The sequence below is a fragment of the Ranitomeya variabilis genome, chromosome 1 (assembly GCF_051348905.1).
Source record: "Ranitomeya variabilis isolate aRanVar5 chromosome 1, aRanVar5.hap1, whole genome shotgun sequence".
NCBI lineage: Eukaryota > Metazoa > Chordata > Amphibia > Anura > Dendrobatidae > Ranitomeya > Ranitomeya variabilis.
In genome coordinates, this window is record NC_135232.1 from 263,194,079 (window position 1) to 263,218,348 (window position 24,270).

Sequence of the window (24,270 nt, forward strand, 5' to 3'; positions counted from 1 at the left end):
GCAAACTCCCAAAACTCTTCCCCTCATCCTTCAAACATGCCAAGATCACACCCATCCTCAAAAAGCCCTCCCTCGACCGATCCTCTGTGTCTAGCTATCGCCCGATATCTCTTCTTCCTTATGCCTCCAAATTGCTGGAGCAACACATCCATCTTGAACTGTCCTCTCACCTCTCCTCCTGCTCCCTCTTTGATCGATTACAATCTGGCTTCCGTTCCCATCACTCAACTGAAACTGCCCTAACTAAAGTCACCAATGACCTACTAACTGCCAGGAACAAGCGACACTACTCTGTCCTCCTTCTCCTGGACCTGTCTTCTGCCTTTGACACTGTGGACCACTCCCTTCTGCTACAAATCCTCTCATCTCTTGGCATCACAGACTTGGCCCTTTCCTGGATCTCATCATATCTGACAGATCGGACATTCAGTGTCTCCCTCCGCCACACCACCTCCTCACCTCGCCCCTTGTCAGTCGGTGTTCCTCAAGGCTCTGTTCTAGGACCCCTACTCTTCTCCATCTACACCTTCAGTCTGGGACAGCTCATAGAATCCCACGGTATGCAGTACCATCTCTATGCTGATGACACGCAGATCTACCTATCCGGACCTGACCTCACCTCCTTACTTACCAAAATCCCGCACTGTCTGTCTGCTATTTCAGCCTTCTTTTCTGCTCGCTTTCTACAACTGAACATGGACAAAACAGAATTCATCATCTTTCCCCCATCTCACTCTACCCCTCCACCAGACCTATCCATCAATGTCAATGGCTGCTCACTTTCCCCAGTCCCACACGCCCGGTGCCTCGGGGTGATCCTCGACTCTGCCCTCTCTTTCAAGCCACATATCCAAGCCCTTGCCTCCTCCTGCCGCCTCAAACTCAAAAACATTTCCCGGATCCGCGCATTCCTTGACCGTGACACCACAAAAACACTAGTGCATGCCCTTATCTCCCGCCTCGACTACTGCAACCTCCTACTCTCTGGACTCCCCTCTAGCACTCTGGCACCACTCCAATCCATCCTACAATCTGCTGCTCGACTAATATACCTGTCTCCCCGCTATTCCCCAGCCTCTCCCCTATGCCAAGCCCTTCACTGGCTTCCTATTGCCCAGAGACTCCTGTTCAAAATCCTCACAATGACCTACAAAGCCATCCACAACCTATCTCCTCCATACATCTGTGACATGATCAACCGGTACCTACCAACACGCAACCTCCGATCCTCTCAAGACCTCCTTCTCTACTCCCCTCTCATCTCTTCTTCCCACAACCGCATCCAAGACTTCTCCCGTGCTTCCCCCATACTCTGGAACTCTCTACCCCAGCACATCAGACTCTCGCCTACCATAGAAACTTTCAAAAAGAACCTGAAGACTCACCTCTTCCGACAAGCCTACAGCCTGCAGTGATCCTGAACCTACTGAACCGCCGCACAACCAGCTCTGCCCTCTCCTAGTGTATCATCACCCATCCCCTGCAGATTCTGAGCCCTCGCGGGCAGGGTCCTCCCTCCTTATGTACCCGTGTGCCTTGTTTTTTTTTTGCTCATGTCTAATGTATTTGTCTATATTTGCCCCGTATTTCACATGTAAAGCGCCATGGAATAAATGGCGCTATAAAAATGAATAATAATAATAATAATAATAAAATGAAGATGGAGAAATTTTGTTCTCCATCTTTTCACAGTGTGCTTCAATTCACTCATCCAAGAGAATCTGATTACTGACATGCTCAAACTCTGTCTGCATAGTGCGAAGTATTATTTGCATAATCGTCCCGATTCACTCAGATGAGAGAATCTACGACCGTCTGCACGAACACTAAGTGTATGTGCACACGTTCAGGTTTTTTCGCGTTTTGATAGTGATAAAAACGCTATAAAAACTCTTTAAAAACGCATACATTATGCATCCTATCATTTAGAATGCATTCTGCAATTTTTGTGCACATGATGCGTTTTTCTCCGCGAAAAAAAACGCATTGCGGTAAAAAAAGCAGCATATTCATTAATTTTACGGATTTTCCGCGTTTTTCCCGCTATTCTATGCATTTTCAAAAAACGCATCAAACGCGTCAAAAAACGCATGAAAAACACGAAAAAACATGCGGATTTCTGGCAGAAATGTCCGTTTTGTCAGGAAAATTTCTGCACAAAATCCTGACGTGTGCACATACGCTAATACAAAGAACAGTATCAGATAACTTTCCATCTTTGAGAGACCCCGTCTCAGCTCTTCTTTTAATGGCACCTCTCTCTATGACATATGGTCACTTAAACTCATCAGAAATCAATGCCCAAACACATGCATCTTGTTAGCAAAATTGACTGAAGAATAACTAGAAGTTGTTGCTTTATTCAAGATTTACAATCTAGAAAGAAAAATAAATGAAGCAAAGGCAACTTGATGGAGGCCTGCTATGAAAGACACTAGTGAAACTAGTGTAGACATGACAGTGCATTCCACAGATTTCAAATGTTTGGCAAAAGTTTTACATTGAGTTATGAAAACAGTGATCTGAACATACCAAATACACCCACTACCAAATCAGCACGTCTTCCTGGTAGTATGATATACCTACATTACAGTGTCATCAACTTACACAATGGGAGAAAACTAATATTGCCCAGAAAGAAAGCCGCAAAATTAAAGTGGTCCTCATGGAATATTAGGCTATGTGCACATGTTGCGGATTTCCTGCGGATCCGCACCGTTTTTACTGTGCAGAAACGCTGCAGATCCGCAAGTGATTTACAGTACAATGTACAGTGGTGTTCAAAAGTCCTGCATAGGCATAGGATAAATTGATTTTTCAAGTTTTAAATGTTTTCTGTCGAATATCTTCGATGCTAATATAACATATTATATATGGTTTTGTTCAGAATACAATTTTGCATTCTCTCCCTGTAATATTTTTAGCTTTTGAAGCAGTTTTGCCTGAAATTATTGCAACAATATGGGAATTGAAAGCACAACTAAATATTGTACAGCTTCAGATCCAAAATTAGCCAATCACAGATGAGGTTCTTGTGACCAATCATAACCTGGATATGGCAGCCAATCACATTGCATTACATTGCATCACATCTGCTGCTTTGTTTGTTTGTTTTATCTGTTGGTCTATCTAGTGAATCATACTGTAGAGTTTTATGATGGGAGCCTTCAGATTATTGTCAGCGGAGGATCGTGTGCGAGTTGTGGTGCTACATGAAGAGGGTTATACTGGCCCCCAGATCGCAAGGAAGGTCGGCTGTAATCAGAGTACAGTCGTAAGAATTTTGCAGAAACATAAGCGGCTTGGAATTACCAGGACAGGCCCAGATCTGGTAGGCCCAGAAAGTCAACTAAAAGGGAGGATAGAGTACTGATAAGAACATCCCTTACCAATCAAAAGCTCACCTCTACTCAGCTTCTGCAAGAATGGCAAGAAAAGTGCAATATTGAGGTAGCAACATCAACTGTTACGAAGAGATGTTTGGAAGCAGGATTGAGAGGGTGCAAGGCCCGAAAGAAGCCATTGATGACAGCCATACAAAGACAAAGGCGAAAACTGTGGGCATTGAATATTTCAAATGGAGGAAGGAGGAGTGGGAAAAAGTGCTATTTAGTAATGAAAGCACTTTTTGCATTTTAGGAAATGATGGCAAGTCTTATGTGAGAAGGTTCCCACATGAAGAATACAAGCCAGAGTGTTTGAGCTTCTCTGTGAAACATCCGATGAAACTAATGGTCTGGGGCTGTATGGCAGCCAATGGTGTTGGAAGAACAAGGTGGCTACTATTGACTGGCCAGCTCAGTCCCTGGACCTCAATCCAATTGAAAATTTGTGGCACAAGGTATCATTAGAGATATCTAGAAAAGTTGATTGAGGCTCTGATACAGGCCTGGAACCACATCATCACTCGTGAACATCTGCAGAAGCTTGTTCACTCAATGCCACTGAGATGCAAGCTGGTGCTCAAGAGCAAAGGCTGGCCAATAAAGTATTAGAAGCTAAAGATGCACTCAAAAGGCCCTTTTCAGGACTCTGAATTAAATAAAAAATAATGAATCTTAAAAAGTAAAATTTAAGTCTGTGTGAACTTGCATTGGAAGTTAATGAACTTAGAAACCTGTTCACCATTATGCACACTGTACTGGTGTAGGTATGGTTATGCTGTAAAAAAAAATTAAAAATGCGCATACCATAACAATTTATACACTTGGGATATTCGAAAATGAGTCTGGCATACAATGAGAGATTACAAAAACATATGTTCCACCAGTTTTACTGTAGAGATGCAGAAGTATGAAACAGTTTTCTTCACGCCTATGCAGGACTTTTGAACACGATTGTAAATCAATGGAAAAAAAAAAAATGCTGTGCTAATGGTGCAGAAAATTCCGGGCGGAAACGCTGCGGATTAAAAGTAGCATGTCACTTGTGTGGATTTGCAGCATTTTTGTACCCATTCCATTATAGAAATCCGCAGGGGTAAAAACGCAAGAAATCCACACACAATCTGCAGTAAATAAGCTGCAAATCTGCATAAAAACGCATCAAATCAACACCTGCGTTTTCTGCCAAGAAATGCAGAATCCGCACAAAAAAATTCCAGAGGCTAATCTGCAACATGTGCACATAGCCTTATTTGTGTATGTATATTTATATACATACACACTGATTCTCCCAAATGCATTGCAGCCTACCTTCCAGTGCTTAGCTGGTTACTATCCTCAACACACCAGAAATACCCTCTGCCAAAAACTGGGTGAGGAGTGTCACCACCAGAGCAGCTATTCCTGATGTAGAGGATTGGATAAGGAAGAACGGAGCAGCGGAGACTAGTAAGTGCAGAACTCTCAACTCAGTATTGCAGTTCATATAATTTTATGTTCAATTTGTTGCTATTGAGTTCTCCAATGAAAAGATAAATGTGAGTAAGCATGCCCTTGGCCAGTGGTTCATACAATAGCCATACAAAAGTAGTGGAGCAACCACTACATATGAATATGATTTTACTTTATTTTATGACAAAGGTAAACTCCACTCAAAGTATGCCATTCCAATTGATAGTACAGAACATGGATAATAAACTATACAGAAAGCTGTACATGAGGCCGTGCATGGACCGCCATGGAGTACAGAGAAGGATTATCATAGCTACCATTATGTCTCAGTTTCTCCATCCTCTTCTGCCACCTGATATTATGCGTCCTCCTGTGACAGCATACTACTATTTAACATTATCAAAATAGAAATATAGTAAGATTTTCAGAAAAGCCACAAAAATCCAACCAAAGTAGTTATGACAACCATAGTAGGGACTACAGAAACCTTTATGATGCTGTAATGAGTTTAGTAGTTATGTAAAATTAATTTAATTTATTTGATATTTGCAAAAGGTTCTTTGAACATTCCCCAAATCCTAAGGATTACATGGGTAGTTCCAGGATTCTGACCAGATAAAAATTTCACATGGCTTCTGTCACATGCATTAAATCTGCATCAAATGCCGAAGGTGTAAATGGGGTTCAGAAGGTTTAAAAATGTATAAGAAAAGAAAAGGCTGAAAAAGATAAAATGATCAAAAGAAAAATTCTAATATTTTGTATGGCAAAATGACCTGCTGTTCATCTGTTTGGGTTTTTAAACACTTCAAAAACGCCAAATAGTTAGTTGACGAAAGATGCATTCTTCCAGCTAGGAAGAAACTCAATACTTTACAATAGAAGTCAATTGAACAACTAAAAAGACACCTAGACATCTTGCAGCATTTTATATACTGTTTAATGGCTTTTAAAAAGCCATTCTCAAAACAAAAAAAATTTGAGCGCCCAGGAAACGCCCCCCCCCCCCCTCTTTTAAATAAACAATGTTTAAGGTTTACAAAACTCTAGAGGTAAAAAAAACTGACCCAGGGGTAAAGGAAGTAGTATAACCAAAGGGTCTTTTCAAAACAAGTGAGAATTTGATATTACGAATCTGTACACTCCTTTCCATGGTATCTGTCAGAGTTTCCTTAGTTTTTGCTATATGTGCTATTGTGCAGCTAAGCTACTGTATAAAGTGACACCCAGTAAAGGGGGAAAAAAAAAAAAAAAAAAAAAATCATCAAGCAGAACCAGTTTTGTTTTACAATGGATCCTTATGGGCGATTGCGGCCACAGTGTGGCACTTGTCACTGCCTTTTATTGTACGTGGGGAGCTTTCCCAGTATACTGTATGCATTTACCTGAAAGTAAAAAAAAAAAACAGTGTGCAAAGAGCCCAACAGAAAACCATTTTTATTAAAAGAGATTTCTATCCTTGAAACACACTCTACTATGAATTGAAAGCTATAACCCTGTTATCTCCCATATTAATTGCCACTGCAATAACTATCTTCAGCCTTTTGATAACATTTCTCCTAAGCAGTACAGAAATGGGTGCACATCCATTAATCTGAAGTACACACACACTCTGAACTACTGGAAATTCAGAAATACTGCAGGTAGACAGACTGGTAGTAAGTGAAGGCCGACCTGCGACCTCCCGTCAACCATGGCTCAAGTCGCTAACATTCAATGAGCCTGCTGTGTCAATCTTTAGTCTGGGACCAAGGGGTAAGGCTGTGTCTCCACGGTACGGATGGGCGGCGGTATCGCCGCAGCGGCGAAGCCGCTCGGCGCTAAGCCCTGCCCCCTTTCTGGGACGCGATCATGCCGGATGTGTTAACTCTTCACATCCGGGATGATCGCTCGCTCCCATAGGGCCCTGTGATATGCCTTGCGGGGACGCTGCGTCCCCGCAAGGTGTACGGACATGCTGCGATCTGAAAAGACGCGCAGCATGTCCGGAGTCGCAGGGCCGCCGCGTGCGGGTTTCCACGCATAGTGGAGACGGGATTTCATAAAATCCCCTCCACTATGCTGGAACATCTGGACGCTGCAGCTCTGCGCAGCGTCAAAAAAGCAGCGTTTCCTGACCGTGGAAACATACCCTAACATTTCACCTTGCGGAGAGTGACATGTCAAGCCTGACATGCCAAGGTGAGGAGACTTAAGCCACAATGCTCCTTCTTTCACAAAGGACCATTGCGGCTTAAAAAAAAAAAAAAAGTCTCCTCACCTCGGCATGTCACTCTCTGCAAGGAGAAAGGTTACCCCTTGGATCCCGATCAGATGCCTCTCACCCAGCCAAACCAGATCTCACACTTGGCACTGATGAGGGGCAGCACCCTGAAACTGTCTGCATATTAAGATTTTGGTTTTTATCCTAAGTCATGTGACAAGCAGAGTCAATATTGATTTTTAGGATTGCTACTTTCTTCAGGTGGCACTAGCATTCTAGTCATCTTCCTCTCTGAGGAACCAATTTGGATGTTTATTCTGACACATGCAAAGTCAGCTGTACATCCACACCATTAAGTTTCAGATAGATTTTGCTAAATAGGAAGTTGTGTGGACGACAAGCAGATATTCCCCATGCAGAAAGCAAACAAGGCAACATCACCAATATTGATATTTTTTTTCCATCCCGGCCCAGTTCTTTTATTAGATAATTCAGAAGTTATAAGGAATGGCTGGTTATGCAATACTCCCCCCAATAAATCACCAGAATGACAACAGTCTATAGTGGAAAGAGAAAGTGATAGGAAGCAATTTCAGAATCGGTCTGTTCCATTAATTATTGATCACAAAATCCTACATGAAAGCCAAAATCCACTCAACCCCCACACCTCAAGAAAAAGCCCTTTATACCATTGTATTGGCAAGGGTTCATCAGACTTCAGGTTTGCCACGTATGAGTTCTCTGTTTTTCACAAATAGGACTCGTACCCATTATCTCCTTGAGTCACAGAAAAAAAACAACAGTATACCATCCATGTGCTGTATTTTTTTTTCTTTTTAGATTGACTAGAGATATCTCAATCCTTTTTTTTAAAAAAAAACAAAAGTTTTGCTAAATGCTGACCAATGACGTCTGAATGAGCCCTAATTGTGATTTAGAGAGGCCGTAGCAACCCCCCTCCACAGATACATACTCCAGCTCCGAGGATGCGGCCACATTCAGTCTGCCGTCAGCCCTATGTAGACAGCACAGCTCAACCTCCACCTCAACAAGGATGGTAGATCGGTCCTCACCGACAAGCACCGGCCTCAGTCACAGTTATAAAAAGAAAAAGCCACAAACACTGGTCCCACTAGTTGCACACCCCATCTGAATGAGCCTGTGCCTCCTAGCCATCCACACTGCATGTTCTCAGCCTGGCTGGCTGGGGATACTCCCATTTGTTCCATTTTTCCTTTACACCACCCCCCTATGGCGTGGCTGGTATTAAAGTCCAGGGCCCCCCACAAGCCTTAACCTGCCAATACAAATGTCACCATCACCCTGGCACTGTGGAAGGAGTGAGGTGATGGTGCAGTAGGCCAGCTGTGTGCAGCCAGAGGGGGCTGCAGGCGACCCTCCATGTCAGTGCTGAGCGCAGGCGTCAGTCAGCGGCAGTGACAGCTCTGCGCCGCTCCGGCCACTGTCCCCGCAGCTCTGTGTGCTCAGGGAGGGGTAGTGAGAGGAGGGCGCAGGCCCGGGACAGGCGCCGCGGGGACAGACACACCCGACCCCCCGTACTCACCACACCATGCCATAGGCGCCCTCCCCGATGTACGACAGGTTCGTGTATCGTGGGCCCACGTCAAAAGCCTGTCCCCGCACCATTTCTGGTCCCCCTCCGGGGTTTGACGAGGCCGCAGCCGCCATATTTGCTGTCAAGCGAGAGATAATTTCCCGGCGCTGTCCCTTGCAGGGCTGGCCTTGGCTCCGTCCGCCGCTGCGGGTGCTGTGCTGCTGAGGGCGCGGTGATAGCCCGGACTGTGCCGCTCACTAGCTCGGTCGGTGCTTGTGTGAGGCGCTGCCTGGCTGACGCCTTCCCGCCCGCTGGGTGTGTATGGGGAGGGGCATGTGGGCGGGGCCATAGAGGCGGGACCTCCCTCTCGCTTTGCTGCAGTGGGCGGGGCCTTGTCGTTTTTTTCTCCTTCAAGCTTTATTCATAAACATTTGTTGGACAGACGGTAACATTTAGCACACTGCCAATGATAAGCGGAATCGTGTCTGTGTGTTACCATTGTGAGCTCTGAGGCCTAGAGAACGCGGATGACAACAACTGCCACAGTCACCTAGTGTGACCAGTGCTCTGCTCTCACCACTACAACCCTTGTGGAGTCCACAGGCCTGGCTGAAGCTTAGGCCCAGGGCACAGGCTAGCAGGGAGTCTAATAGGCGCGTCACTATGGCAACCTGGACTACAGGACAAACCTGAGCTAGTGGGGAAACAGCCCCCTCAGGTAAAGCCTTCACCACTGGGCGATCAGTCATGTTTGTTTTTCAGGTTTTTCAAGAGTCATACCTTATTCATATGCTTTATTTCTACATAATAATAATAATAATATATAGCCATATAAAGCCAAGTTATAGCTCTGGACGAGACCTTTCGTTTTACCATTCAGTATACTTGGAAAACGGAATAAAAAATGCAAATGGGGTGAAAAATACCATATGTTTTTAGGGTATTTGTTCACTGTGCAGTTCTCTCTCTCTCTTCCCCCCCCCAGGATCCAATTAGCCGGATCAGCTAGTCGGATCTGGCAAAAAAAACGGATGTCGCATCAGTTTTCCACAATTTGTGACAGATCTTTTTTTCAAAATTCGCCAGATTGAGCCTGACGCCAAAAAACTGATGTGTGAAAGTAGCCTTAGGCTATGTGCACACGTAAGAATTTCTTGCAGAAAATTCCTGAAGAAAACTGGACATTTTCTGCAAGAAATCTGCATGCGTTTTTTGCGCGTTTTTTTCCGGAGCTTTCCCAATGCATTATATAGCAGGAACAACGGGAAAAAAACGCAAAATTAATGAGCATGCTGCATTTTTTACCGCGATGCGTGTTTTTTTTTTTTTGGGGAAAAAAACGAATCGTGCACAAAAATTGCAGAAGGCATTCTAAATGATAGGATGCATATGTATGCGTTTTTATCACGTTTTTATAGCGAAAAAAACGCAACGTGTGCACACAGACTTAAGGTACCGTCTCACAGTGGCACTTTGGTCGCTACGACGGTACGATCAGAGACGTTCCAGGGATATCCATACGATATCGCTGTGTCTGACACGCAGCAGCGATCAGGGACCCTGCTGAGAATCGTATGTCGTAGCAGATCGTTTGGAACTTTATTTCGTCGTTGGATCTCCCGCTGTCATCGCTGGATCAGTGTGTGTGACACCGATCCAGCGATGCGTTCGCTTGTAACCAGGGTAAACATCGGGTTACTAAGCGCAGGGCCGCGCTTAGTAAGCCGATGTTTACCCTGGTTACCATCGTAAATGTAAAAAAAAAAAAAACGTACATACATTCCGGTGTCCGTCAGGTCCCTCACCGTCTGCTTCCCGCACTAACTGTGAGTGCCGGCCGGAAACCAGGGCACAGCGGTGACGTCACCGCTGTGCTCTGCTTTTACTTTACGGCCGGCACTCACAGTCAGTGCGGGAAGCAGACGGCGAGGGACCTGACGGACACCGGAATGTGAGTATGTACTGTTTGTTTGTTTTTTACATTTACGATGGTAACCAGGGTAAACATCGGGTTACTAAGCGCGGCCCTGTGCTTAGTAACCCGATGTTTACCCTGGTTACCCGGGGACTTCGACATCGTTGGTCGCTGGAGAGCTGTCTGTGTGACAGCTCCCCAGCGACCACACAACGACTTACCAACGATCACGGCCAGGTCGTATCGCTGGTCGTGATCGTTGGTAAATCGTTTAGTTTAACGGTACCCTTAGAGCAAAGAGGAAAGCTGAGGAGATGGGCTGAGAAGAGATAAGAATGCTGAGGAGAGGGGCTGAGAAGAGATAAGAATGCTGAGGAGAGGGGCCGAGAAGAGATAAGAATGCTGAGGAGAGGGGCCGAGAAGAGATAAGAATGCTGAGGAGAGGGGCCGAGAAGAGATAAGAATGCTGAGGAGATGGGCTGAGAAGAGATAAGAAAGCTGAGGAGAGGGGCTGAGAAGAGATAAGGATGCTGAGAGGAGGGGCCGAGAAGAGACAAGAATGCTGAGGAGAGGGGCTGAGAAGAGATAGGAATGCTGAAGAGAGGGGCCGAGAAGAGACAAGAATGCTGAGCAGAGGGGCTGAGAAGAGACAAGAATGCCGAGGAGACGGGCTGAGAAGAGATAAGAATGTTGAAGAGGGGGTAGAGAAGAGATAAGAATGCTGAGGAGAGGGGCTGAGAAGAGACAAGAATGCTGAGGAGAGGGGCTGAGAAGAGGTAAGAATGCTGAGGAGAGGGGCTGAGAAAATATAAGAATGCTGAGGAGAGGGGCCGAGAAGAGATAAGAATGCTGAGCAGAGGGGCTGAGAAGAGACAAGAATGCCGAGGAGACGGGCTGAGAAGATATAAGAATGTTGAAGAGGGGGTAGAGAAGAGATAAGAATGCTGAGGAGAGGAGCTGAGAAGAGACAAGAATGCTGAGGAGAGGGGCTGAGAAGAGGTAAGAATGCTGAGGAGAGGGGCTGAGAAAAGATAAGAATGCTGAGGAGAGGGGCAGGAACAATGGGAAAAAAAAACGCAAAATAAATGAGCATGCTGCATTTTTTACCGCGATGCGTTTTTTTTTTTTTTACGGAAAAAAACGCATCATGTGCACAAAAATTGCAGAATGCATTCTAAATTATAAAATGTATGCGTTTTTATCGCGTTTTTATAGCGAAAAAAACGCAACGTGTGCACACAGCCTTAGAGCAAAGAGGAAAGCTGAGGAGATGGGCTGAGAAGAGATAAGAATGCTGAGGAGAGGGGCTGAGAAGAGATAAGAATGCTGAGGAGAGGGGCCGAGAAGAGATAAGAATGCTGAGGAGAGGGGCCGAGAAGAGACAAGAATGCTGAGGAGAGGGGCCGAGAAGAGATAAGAATGCTGAGGAGATGGGATGAGAAGAGATAAGAAAGCTGAGGAGAGTGGCTGAGAAGAGATAAGAATGCTGAGAGGAGGTGCCGAGAAGAGACAAGAATGCTGAGGAGAGGGGCCGAGAAGAGATAGGAATGCTGAGGAGAGGGGCCGAGAAGAGACAAGAATGCTGAGGAGAGGGGCCGAGAAGAGACAAGAATGCTGAGAAGAGGGGCCGAGAAGAGATAAGAATGTTGAGGAGAGGGGCTGAGAAGAGATAAGAATGCTGAGCAGAGGGGCTGAGAAGAGACAAGAATGCCGAGGAGACGGGCTGAGAAGAGATAAGAATGTTGAAGAGGGGGTAGAGAAGAGTTAAGAATGCTGAGGAGAGGGGCTGAGAAGAGACAAGAATGCTGAGGAGAGGGGCTGAAAAGAGATAAGAATGTTGAGGAGAGGGGCTGAGAAGAGATAAGGCTGAGGAGAGGGGCTGAGAAGAGATAAGAATGCTGAGGAGATGGGCTGAGAGCAGAGAGGAGTGCAGAGAAGATTGCTTTAGAGCAAAGAGTAAAGCTGAGGAGGCAGCCTGAGGAGAGACCTACTTACCGCCAAAGCTCATCAAAAAGAATTTGGAAGCAATTAGCCATAAAAATTTCAACATTTTATTGGAATACTTTAAAAGACAATAATATATGAACCTATTTTATAATAAGTACAAAAGATGGAGGGAAAATGACTATACAGTAACCGCTGAAAAACACCCACAGTTTCAAAAAATATTATGCTCAGTGACAAATATAATACATGTTTTTATAAAAACATGTATTATATTTGTCACTGAGCATAATATTTTCAGCGGTTACTGTATAGCAGGCGTTCTAGCTTCCCTCCTGGACGCAGGTCTAGCCTCCCTGCTACCGCTTCCTGAGGTCATGGGGTTCCCTCAACCAATCCTGTTCCAGCGTCTACTATTAAAGGTAGCTCTTCCTGCTTCCTGGTGCCTGATTGTTTTAGCACTTTTGCTATTACGTTTGGCCCACCGTTGTTTTCCTGCCTCTTGGCCCGAACTCTGTGCCCTTCCGTGCTACCTTCCCTTTTACTCCTCGCCCTCCTTGTTATTTACCGTTGTCCCAGTTCTACCGTTCCTATTGTGTTCCTTGGGTTTGTTTTCTGTTTTCTTCCCTCAGGTCCGCTCCTCTCCTGCCTTCCTGTCCTCAGGTCCTTCCGCTACCTCCCGGAGTCTCCTTCCATACCCAGCCTCTGTTGTCTCTCTTCCTGGAGCCGTCCCTGCTGGTATCTCACCGTGGGTAAGTGACCTCTGGGCTTGCTCCTTGCGGTCCCTGTATAGGGGTCGTTCTCTCCTAGGCCGCTCGCCCAGGGGTAGGTCTCCCCACGGTCCAGAGGGTCCACTCTTGTCTCCTTTAGCTCGCTACATTACAATCAGGCCATGGACCCCGCTGGTACCCCTTTTTCGGCCCAGAAAGAGCTAACCCATTTGCGCGATAACCAACAGCGCATAATGGCTTTCTTGAAATCTATGGAGTCTCGCCTCACGTCGATTCAATCTACTGACCCAGTTAACGCCGCCCAATTAGCTAGCCTCCAAGAGCTTGCCCAACAACGCGATACCCAGTCCCGCATGCTGAGTTATATGGCCTCTATTGATGACCGTTTATTTAATCTTCAGTCTGCCCCAGCTGTGGTCGCGCAAGCCCCTCCCCTAGATTCCAGTTCTCCGTCCACCGCTCACCCTCCTCCTCGATTAGGAAAACCTCCCAGGTACTCCGGCGATCCTAAACTCTGTAGGGGATTTTTTAAATCAATGCCGCCTCCACTTTGAGCTTCTGCCACTTCAGTATCCATCTGACCGGGCGAGAGTGGCGTTCATAGTGTCTCATCTAGAGGGAGAGGCGTTAGCCTGGGTGAATCCTTTATGGGAGCGTGACGATCCCGTTGTCTGCCATCTGGATGAGTTTCTTGAGACCTTTCGGAAGGTCTTCGATGAGCCCGGACGTTTAGCCTCTACAACGGAGTCTCTCTTTAATTTACGTCAGGGATCTTCTTCTGTAGGACAATATGCCATCCGCTTCCGTACTCTGGCCTCAGAGTTAGGGTGGAACAACGAAGCTCTTGTGGGTGCTTTTTGGCGGGGCTTGTCCAGTCGTATTAAAGACGAGCTCGCCGGTCGTGACACTCCCACTACCCTTGAGGACCTTATCTCTCTCGCCACCCGGATTGACCTCCGTTTCCAGGAGCGTTCGCGGGAGTCTGCTCGAGAGAGGAGACCTATGCCTGTATCTTCTACCCTCCGTTTGCCCAGTTCTCGTGCTCCCGTTTCTGCTCCTCCTTCTGTCCCAACCTCTGAACCTATGCAAGTGGATCGAGTTAAAATGGCGGAACAACGCCGCAAGGAGAGGCGCACCCAGGGTCTCTGCTTCTATTGTGGTAGTGCTACCCATTTACTCCGCAGTTGTCCTGACAGACCGGAAAACTCTTCCGCCTAGGCCAGGTAAGAGAGGCCTCCCTAGGTGCTCACGTTTCCTCTCTACCTCTGACTCTTTCCATTCTTTTTATCTCTAACCAGCATCAATCTTCTGAAGTGGCGTATGTGGATTCTGGAGCGGCAGGCAATTTTATCAGTCTTGAAGCGGTTCGGAGGCTTCGCGTACCTGTAATCTCTTTGGACACCCCCCGCTTAATCGCCTCTGTGGATGGAAGACCCTTACAAGACGCTATTTCTCTCGTCTCTGAAGAGGTGGAGATACAAATTGGGGCCCTTCATCGCGAGAGGATCGCTTTTTATGTTTTGCCTAACCTCTCCTATGCCTTCCTGCTGGGTCTTCCTTGGCTTCGACTACATGAGCCTACATTGAGTTGGCGCACTGGAGACGTACTTCGATGGGGTCCTTCGTGCCATGATCGCTGTCTTCAATCTGTTTGTCCAGTTTCTCGTACCCAGCCTGCTGAAGTTCCTGATGATTACCTTCCCCTTACTGGTCTTTCGCTGACGTCTTCAACAAGCGAGAGGCAGAAAACCTTCCTCCTCATCGTACCTACGATTGTCCTGTGGAGCTTCTCCCCGGTCGTTCTCCTCCTAGGGGAAGAATTTACCCGCTTTCCGCTGCTGAGACCAAATCTATGTCCGAGTACATACAAGAGAACCTAGCTAAGGGTTTCATCCGGAAATCCTCCTCCCCTGCTGGAGCAGGGTTCTTCTTTGTGAAGAAGAAGGACGGTTCCTTAAGACCTTGTATAGACTATCGGGGACTAAACAGCATCACGATCAAGAATCGGTATCCTCTGCCCCTTATTCCAGAGCTCTTCGATCGCCTCCGAGGCGCCCGTATTTTTACTAAGCTGGATTTACATGGCGCTTATAATTTGGTCCGGATCCGCTCTGGCGATGAGTGGAAGACCGCCTTTAACACCCGGGATGGACATTATGAGTATTTAGTTATGCCTTTCGGTCTCTGCAATGCTCCCGCGGTTTTCCAAGAGTTCGTCAACGACGTGTTCCGGGATCTTCTTTACTCTTGTGTTTTGGTATATCTGGACGACATCCTTGTTTTTTCTTCTGATCTTCCGTCACATCGCAGGAGCGTTCGCGAGGTCTTACAACGCTTAAGAGATAATTTCTTGTATGCCAAGATTGAGAAATGCCTATTTGAGCAAACCTCATTGCCTTTCCTTGGATACATTGTTTCTGACTCCGGTTTTAAGATGGACCCTGAGAAAGTGAATGCCATTTTAAACTGGCCGCGGCCCTGCGGAGTGAAAGCCATCCAACGCTTCATCGGATTCGCCAACTACTACAGGCAATTCATCCCGCATTTCTCCTCCATAATCCGTCCTCTCTCTTTTCTCACTCGCAAGAGTTCCTGCTCCAAGGATTGGTCTCCTGAGGCCGAGGAGTCCTTTGTTCGACTTAAGAAATCTTTTTCTTCTGCCCCAGTCTTGCATCACCCGGAGGTGAACAAGCCTTTTATTCTGGAAGTTGACGCCTCCTCTACCGGGGCCGGAGCAGTGCTCTCTCAAAAGACCCCGGAGGGTCTAACGGCTCCATGCGGCTTCTTCTCTAAAGCCTTCTCTTCCGCTGAACGAAACTACACTATTGGAGATCGTGAACTGCTGGCTATTAAACTGGCCTTGGAGGAGTGGAGGTATCTTCTAGAGGGCTCGGTTCATCCGTTTGCTATCTTCTCTGATCACAAGAATCTTACTTATCTGCAGACTGCGCAAAGATTAAATCCTCGTCAAGCTAGATGGTCTTTGTTTTTTGCTCGCTTTGAATTCGAACTTCGTTTTCGGCCCGGCAACAAAAACATAAGAGCTGACGCCCTGTCCAGGTCTTTCCAGTCATCCGATGCCATAGAGGAGCCTGCCTACATCATTGACCCTACTAAAATGGTCACCGTTGCTCCTTTACGGATGTTCCAGCCTCCTCCGGGTAAGACTCTTGTCTTGGATGCTGACACGAAGAGGGTCTTATCTTGGGGCCATTCTTCTAAATTGGCTGGTCATGCCGGTACTAGAAAGACGTTTCTTCTCATCTCACGATACTATTGGTGGCCTACCTTACGTCAAGATGTAAAAGACTTCGTAGCCTCTTGTCCTTCTTGTGCCAGAAACAAGGTACCCAGACGACTACCGCTTGGAAATCTCCTTCCTCTTCCTGTTCCGTCCGCCCCATGGCAACACATCGCAATGGACTTCATCACCGATCTACCTTGCTCTTCTGCCTGCACGGTCATCCTCGTTGTTGTGGACCGATTCTCTAAGATGGCTCACTTCATCCCTTTGTCCGGTCTACCTTCAGCCCCCGAATTAGCAAACATTTTTATTCTTAACATTTTCAAATTCCATGGTCTCCCTCAGCACATCGTGTCAGACAGAGGGGTTCAATTTACTTCCCGCTTCTGGAGAGCCTTGTGCAAACTTCTAAAGGTGAATCTGGACTTCTCTTCCTCTTATCACCCTCAAACTAACGGTCAAGCAGAACGCACTAACCAGACTCTGGCTGTCTATCTTCGGCATTTTTCTAATGTTCACCATAATGACTGGGTCAAACTACTTCCTTGGGCGGAGTTTGCCTATAACAACCATTCCAGCGAGTCCTCTGCAAAGTCTCCATTTTTTATTGTTTTCGGACGGCATCCGAGTGTTCCTTTACCGGTTTCTCCTGCCTCTGGTGTTCCTGCAGCTGACTCTATGGCTCTCGACTTTTCTTCCATCTGGGGCGAGGTCAAACAGACGCTAAATCAAGCTTCGTCCAGAATGAAAAAACAGGCAGACAAGAGGCGTTTAGACTCTTCTCCTTTCTCCCCTGGTGATAAGGTCTGGCTTTCTTCAAAGTTCATCAGACTCAAGATTCCTTCCTACAAGTTGGGTCCACGTTTCATCGGTCCTTTTGAGATTCTACGTCGGGTCAACGATGTCGCCTACAAGCTGAAATTGCCTGCCTCGCTCCGAATACCCAATACGTTTCATGTCTCTCTCCTCAAACCAGCCGTCTTTAACCGTTTTCATTCCCCCTCTTGTACCTCTTCTCTACCAGCCAGCACGGACAATATTTTCGAAGTTAGGGACATTTTGGCTGTTAAAAAGGTTCGGGGTAAAGACCTTTTTTTGGTGGACTGGAGGGGGTTTGGTCCAGAGGAGAGGTCCTGGGAACCTTTGGAGAACATTGATGCCCCTTGTATTCTTAATACATTTTTTGCTACTCTTCGTAAAGGGGGGTGTAAGAGGAGGGGTACTGTTACACACACCGCCCTCCCGCGGCGCTGTTCTCACCACTCTAGCGCTGCGCTCCGGCATCCTCGTCCCACTGCTGCGCCTCTGCGTCGCGGTTCTCACCGCTCCAGCGCTGCACTCCTCCGCTCTCGGTCCGCCGCTGCTGCGTCCGAGTCTGCACGCTCTTCCGCCTTCCCTGCACTTCCGGTGGCCAGGTCCGTAGCAGGTATCCTGTCTCTGCGCAGGCGTTCTAGCTTCCCTCCTGGACGCAGGTCTAGCCTCCCTGCTACCGCTTCCTGAGGTCATGGGGTTCCCTCAACCAATCCTGTTCCAGCGTCTACTATTAAAGGTAGCTCTTCCTGCTTCCTGGTGCCTGATTGTTTTAGCACCTTTGCTATTACGTTTGGCCCACCGTTGTTTTCCTGCCTCTTGGCCCGAACTCTGTGCCCTTCCGTGCTACCTTCCCTTTTACTCCTCGCCCTCCTTGTTATTTACCGTTGTCCCAGTTCTACCGTTCCTATTGTGTTCCTTGGGTTTGTTTTCTGTTTTCTTCCCTCAGGTCCGCTCCTCTCCTGCCTTCCTGTCCTCAGGTCCTTCCGCTACCTCCCGGAGTCTCCTTCCATACCCAGCCTCTGTTGTCTCTCTTCCTGGAGCCGTCCCTGCTGGTATCTCACCGTGGGTAAGTGACCTCTGGGCTTGCTCCTTGCGGTCCCTGTATAGGGGTCGTTCTCTCCTAGGCCGCTCGCCCAGGGGTAGGTCTCCCCACGGTCCAGAGGGTCCACTCTTGTCTCCTTTAGCTCGCTACAACTGACCTACAAAGCCATCCATAACCTGTCTCCTCCATATATCTCTGAACTAATCTCCCGATATCTTCCCTCACGTAATCTCCGGTCCTCCCAAGACCTCCTTCTCTCCTCCACACTTATTCGCTCCTCATCCAATCGCCTCCAAGACTTCTCCCGAATATCCCCCATCCTCTGGAACTCTCTGCCCCAACACGTCCGACTATCAACCACAGTCGGATCCTTCAGACGGAACCTGAAAACTCATCTCTTCAGGAAAGCCTACAGCCTGCACTGACCTCGCTGCCTCCTCTTCACTACCGAAGCTCACCAACACCGGAGCTCCCGCAACCTCCAACCTACTGTCTCCTTCCCCATAATCCTGTATAATGTAAACCCGCAAGGGCAGGGTCCTCGCCCCTCTGTATCAGTCTGTCATTGTAAGTTTGTCTACTGTAAGTGATATCTGTAACCTGTATGTAACCCCTTCTCATGTACAGCACCATGGAATCAATGGTGCTATATAAATAAATAATAATAATAAATAATAATAAAGATAGGAAAGCTGGGGAGACAAGCTGAGGACATGGCCTTAAGGTACCGTCACACTAAACGATATCGCTAGCGATCCGTGACGTTGCAGCGTCCTGGATAGCGATATCGTTGTGTTTGACACGCAGCAGCGATCAGGATCCTGCTGTGATATCGCTGGTCGTTGATTAAAGTTCAGAACTTTATTTGGTCGTCAGATTGCCGTGTATCGTTGTATTTGACAGCAAAAGCAACGATACCAGCGATGTTTTACAATGGTAACCAGGGTAAATATCGGGTTACTAAGCGCAGGGCCGCGCTTAGTAACCCGATGCTTACCCTGGTTACCAGTGTAAAATGTAAAAAAACAAACAGTACATACTCACCCTCTGATGTCCGTCACGTCCCTCGCCTTCCGCTTCCTGCACTGACTGAGCGCTGGCCATAAAGTGAAAGCACAGCACAGCGGTGACGTCACCGCTCTGCTGTTAGGGCCGGCACTCAGTGCAGGAAGCGGACGCCGGGGGACGCGAAGGTGAGTATGTACTGTTTGTTTTTTTACATTTTACACTGGTAACCAGGGTACACATCGGGTTACTAAGCGCGGCCCTGCGCTTAGCAACCCGATGTTTACCCTTACCCAGGGACCTCGGCATCGTTGGTCGCTGGAGAGCGGTCTGTGTGACAGCTCTCCAGCGACCAAACCGACGCTGCAGCGATCGGCATCGTTGTCTGTATCGCTGCAGCGTCGCTTAGTGTGAAGGTACCTTTTAGTGCAAAGAGGAACCCCGAGGAGACAGCCTGAGAAGAGATAAGAATGCTGAAGAGAGGGGCTGAGAAGAGATAATGCAGCGCCCCAGCGTCCTGGTCGTTGCAGTACTGTGGCTCCGCCACTATGGGGAGCTATGGTGCGTCTGATGGCACTGAAGGAGTTCATCGGATCAGGTATCACAGACACCAATACATTTCACAGTCGGGCCTCCGGGGGGAGCTAAGGGTTCTATTCACTAGGCCACTCCCCACCATAGTGGGTAAACTGGGGGTCAGGCAGGAAGTTAGATCAGAAAGCTGACTGGGTTGGAACCAGGCAACACCTTGTGGCAGAGGGTGTTGTGGGGGAAGATACAGTAGGGTCTCTGTCAGGGGTGGGATCCTGACAGAGGCTTGGCAACTTGAACGAACGTAACGGGACTGCGCCTGCTCCGGGCAGCGGCGGTGCCCAAGGAAGGATTAGAAGCGAGATAGATTGTGCTGAGTGAGAAACGAGATCACGCAAAGGAGAAATACCAGTAGGAGTCGTGCTGTAAGACCGAAGCAACATCCTACTGAGGCGCACTACCGGTGGCCGGAACGCCGAGGGAATATCATAACATTCAGCTTCAAGCAATACTCCAAACAGCGGCAGGACAGTCAGTCTAAGGCGGGCTGTCTAACTTATATCACCTATGCAGTCTTGGGGGGCAACTTGTGGAGAGGGGCGACTCTAGGGTCCCGGAAGAGCTCCGAGCCTACCCGTCAAACGGGTGCCGTCCCAACCAGAACACCAGGGAGGGACGGAGGATTAGCAGAACATCATCTAATCGAGTTGTGAGGGAACTTCAGAAACAGACACAACAGTTGTGGGGGACTTTCTGTAAGCACAGCAGGGAAGGACCACAACACATAGCGCTAGAAGGAAAGCACCGATTTCCACCTGTGAAGAGAACTCTGGAGGTGCCATTGGACCGGTCGGACTTGCGCAGCCTGGTAAACCGTGTTCCGGACTGAGGACCCAGAGATCTTCAGTAAAGAGGTAAAGAGACTGCAACCTGGTGTCCTCGTTATTTACTGCACTGCACCACCACAGCGTCACCACCGTCATCCATATCTAGTATTCACTGTACGCCCCACGGCAGGGTCACGGACCGGGGCCTAGCCACCGTGACAACCCCAGCGCAGAGACTCAGAGGCCCGGTACCGGGTATCCCCCCCCCCCTCGGCCCTGTGGCAGTGGGGGGCGCTACAACTTGGCGTCACGAACAGGATCTACTTAAGCCTGAAGAATCAGGTCATGTGTGCCTTGGAACTGTGATTTACTGTACTTTATTGAGAGACTGTGTGCTGCGCCATTTACCGCCAAAAATCCGCCGCCATTACAGCGCTGAGGAGAGCGCAGGAGAAGAGGAGGGGCGTGGAGTAGGCGTAGGCAAGCTGGAGAGCGCGAACAACAATGGCCGCCCAGTCTAAATATTTCTGTGTCCTGCGGACGTGTCCGTCAACAGCCGAGGTCCGCCTCCTGATCCAGTTTGGAGGGTGGAGACCATGGAGACGGGGCCGCCCATGAAAGAGACCGCGGGAAGAGGACATTGGAGAAGGAGAAAAGATGGCGACACCGAGAACATCGCGTGGGACTGACCCGATCCAGCCTGAGGCTGCGCCACTCGACATAGCCCCAGACGCGCCAACGTTGCGAGGATTGACCCTCACGGGGCCACCGATGGGCCGACCCCCTTGCCACCATCTGAGGAGTGTGTGGCCGCAGCCGAGGCCCGACAAATAGCACGCCGCTTGGAGGTTGACGCCCGCGTGCTCGCTCGGCTGGGTCAGCTCACAGAGATCCGTCTGTCTCCAGTGTCCCCGACTCCTCCCAACCCGGCCGCGGCTGAAGGTACGCTGCAAGCACAGGGCATGAGGATCTTGCCGGAGGCCGAACACCTGCGGCACCTGATGACGGCGTGGCAGAGCCGGCCCCAGCCTGCAGTTCAGATTGATCTGACCAGCGTTGCAGAGATCCCATCGTCCCACTGGGGTGTAGTGGTCTCCTTTAACCCCCGATATGGAAGAGGGGTTATACAGGAGATCGGGGAGCCGCTACAAGTCCACGTGGACCGAGAGGAGGTGGAACATTGCGGTGGAAGGTTCGCTCGCGACCTAGAGCCAGGTGATGCCGTAACTTATACCAGGTGGAGGAGAGCAACAGGCGAAGCTGGCTGGATGGCGCGGGGCGTCCAGCGGTGCGTCGCGCTCCAGGCCGCCGCTGCAACCCCCGAAGATGAACCTCCCGCTAAAAAGACAACGGAACCTGACCTTGCGGAACAGCGGGGGACCCGGACCCACCATGTGCCTTGGGGGCGTGCCGGATCCTCGGTAAAAAGAACATCCCGGCGAGGGATCCTGTCGTTGTTGGGGCGGGACCCGATCCTTGAACCAGCAGGACGACCCGTTGGTCTGGTGAGGCCCGGGAGGAAACCACCTTCCTCCCCGAAGAACGAGTAAGCATGACCGCTTTAAATATGTAAATAGTTCTCTGACTGTTTGTTGTTTTACTGTTTTGCTGCTAAACCCGTCCAGGGTTAACTCTTAAAGGGATCCTTCTGTTGACCCGGGATCCCTATTGTTTTGTTTTTTGTTCGTTTTTCTGAAGTTTTTGCACAAGTTTATAGTTGAAAAGAACTGCTGAAATCATGAACAGTGCATGATGCGAACTTTTTGTATATAGTTTGCACCTTATTAAAGGTGCTCCCTACTGGTTTTACTTAAAGAAGGACTCTTTGTGAAGATACCACACTGGAACCTTTGCTGAGTATGGACTGGTAGCTTGAGAAGACACGCTACCTCATAGAGACTTGGTCCTCTCTTAAAGGGGATGTTCATTTGTTGCACTTAAACGATGATATTGCTTTAAGACAGGTAGCAATAATGTTTTGACGAAAGAAAGTGATGATAATGTTTACATGAGTAAGTTATATGTATTTGACTAGTTAATTGTGAAGAAATGCTGATGATGTTCTCTGAAAGGAAAAAGTGAAAGAAGAAGGATGCAGTGGGCCTGTAGGGATAGACGTGATGTCCAGCATGCATGATAGAGAGAAAGATAATGAGAAGGCTTAATGTTCAATAGAAAATGTTTTTGATAATGTTGATAGATAGTTAGGATAGAAGGTAAACCCTGAATCCTCAAAGGAGTCATGTAGAGATGGCTCAGTGCTCTTAAACTGAAAGTAATGTTATGTTCTATACCGTGTATAGTAGTTGAAAAGGCAGTAGGCCCGGGCTGAACGGGGCGGTCCTGCATAGAAAGGAGAGGCAGTAGGTCTGGTGCCGTTAGGACAGGCGGTCCTGCAGATTTAAAGAAGGGGAATGAAAAAGTTAAATTGCCTTATAATGTGATTATAAGAAGGTCTTTAGTGGATACAGAGTGTATATCCTTAAAGGCAATGTTAAATTATTGTTCACCAATTTTGCACTTAGTAGAATACCCGGTTGGGTAAGAAGAGTTATTTATAGCATGTTGCTATGATATTTAACCATGTTTGTAACGTTCAAGTGTCCTCACCTCCCATAAAGGGAAGCTCTGTTCAAATATGCTTATTGTTATTGCACTCAACAAAACTGTATGTCTTTTTGCTAACTTGTATTGTTGTTTTCTTCTCAGTCCCGGAGTACTGTGTTTAACCAGGGGGGAGTGCAGCGCCCCAGAGTCCTGGTCGTTGCAGTACTGTGGCTCCGCCACTATGGGGAGCTATGGTGCGTCTGATGGCACTGAAGGAGTTCATCGGATCAGGTATCACAGACACCAATACATTTCACAGTCGGGCCTCCGGGGGGAGCTAAGGGTTCTATTCACTAGGCCACTCCCCACCATAGTGGGTAAACTGGGGGTCAGGCAGGAAGTTAGATCAGAAAGCTGACTGGGTTGGAACCAGGCAACACCTTGTGGCAGAGGGTGTTGTGGGGGAAGATACAGTAGGGTCTCTGTCAGGGGTGGGATCCTGACAGAGGCTTGGCAACTTGAACGAACGTAACGGGACCGCGCCTGCTCCGGGTAGCGGCGGTGCCCAAGGAAGGATTAGAAGCGAGATAGATTGTGCTGAGTGAGAAACGAGATCACGCAAAGGAGAAATACCAGTAGGAGTTGTGCTGTAAGACCGAAGCAACATCCTACTGAGGCGCACTACCGGTGGCCGGAACGCCGAGGGAGTATCATAACATTCAGCTTCAAGCAATACTCCAAACAGCGGCAGGACAGTCAGTCTAAGGCGGGCTGTCTAACTTATATCACCTATGCAGTCTTGGGGGGCAACTTGTGGAGAGGGGCGACTCTAGGGTCCCGGAAGAGCTCCGAGCCTACCCGTCAAACGGGTGCCGTCCCAACCAGAACACCAGGGAGGGACGGAGGATTAGCAGAACATCATCTAATCGAGTTGTGAGGGAACTTCAGAAACAGACACAACAGTTGTGGGGGACTTTCTGTAAGCACAGCAGGGAAGGACCACAACACATAGCGCTAGAAGGAAGGCACCGATTTCCACCTGTGAAGAGAACTCTGGAGGTGCCATTGGACCGGTCGG

General features: G+C 48.2%; 1 protein-coding gene and 1 long non-coding RNA gene across 3 annotated transcripts in view; one reads left to right on the forward strand and one right to left on the reverse strand.

The window, feature by feature from the left end:
* MAPK1 (mitogen-activated protein kinase 1) overlaps positions 1 to 8,883 on the reverse strand; it is a 116,720-nt gene extending 107,837 nt beyond the window's left edge. Inside the window, exon 1 of the mRNA XM_077293421.1 lies at positions 8,603 to 8,883. Coding sequence (XP_077149536.1) covers positions 8,603 to 8,727 — 125 coding nt within the window. The 5' untranslated portion in view covers positions 8,728 to 8,883. The remainder of the gene's footprint in view (positions 1 to 8,602) is intronic.
* A 118-nt stretch (positions 8,884 to 9,001) lies between these two features.
* Positions 9,002 to 24,270, forward strand: part of LOC143813988 (uncharacterized) — a 90,056-nt gene continuing 74,787 nt past the window's right edge. For both annotated transcript variants that reach the window (XR_013223622.1, XR_013223623.1), the window contains exon 1: positions 9,002 to 9,311. This is a non-coding gene — a long non-coding RNA (uncharacterized LOC143813988). The remainder of the gene's footprint in view (positions 9,312 to 24,270) is intronic.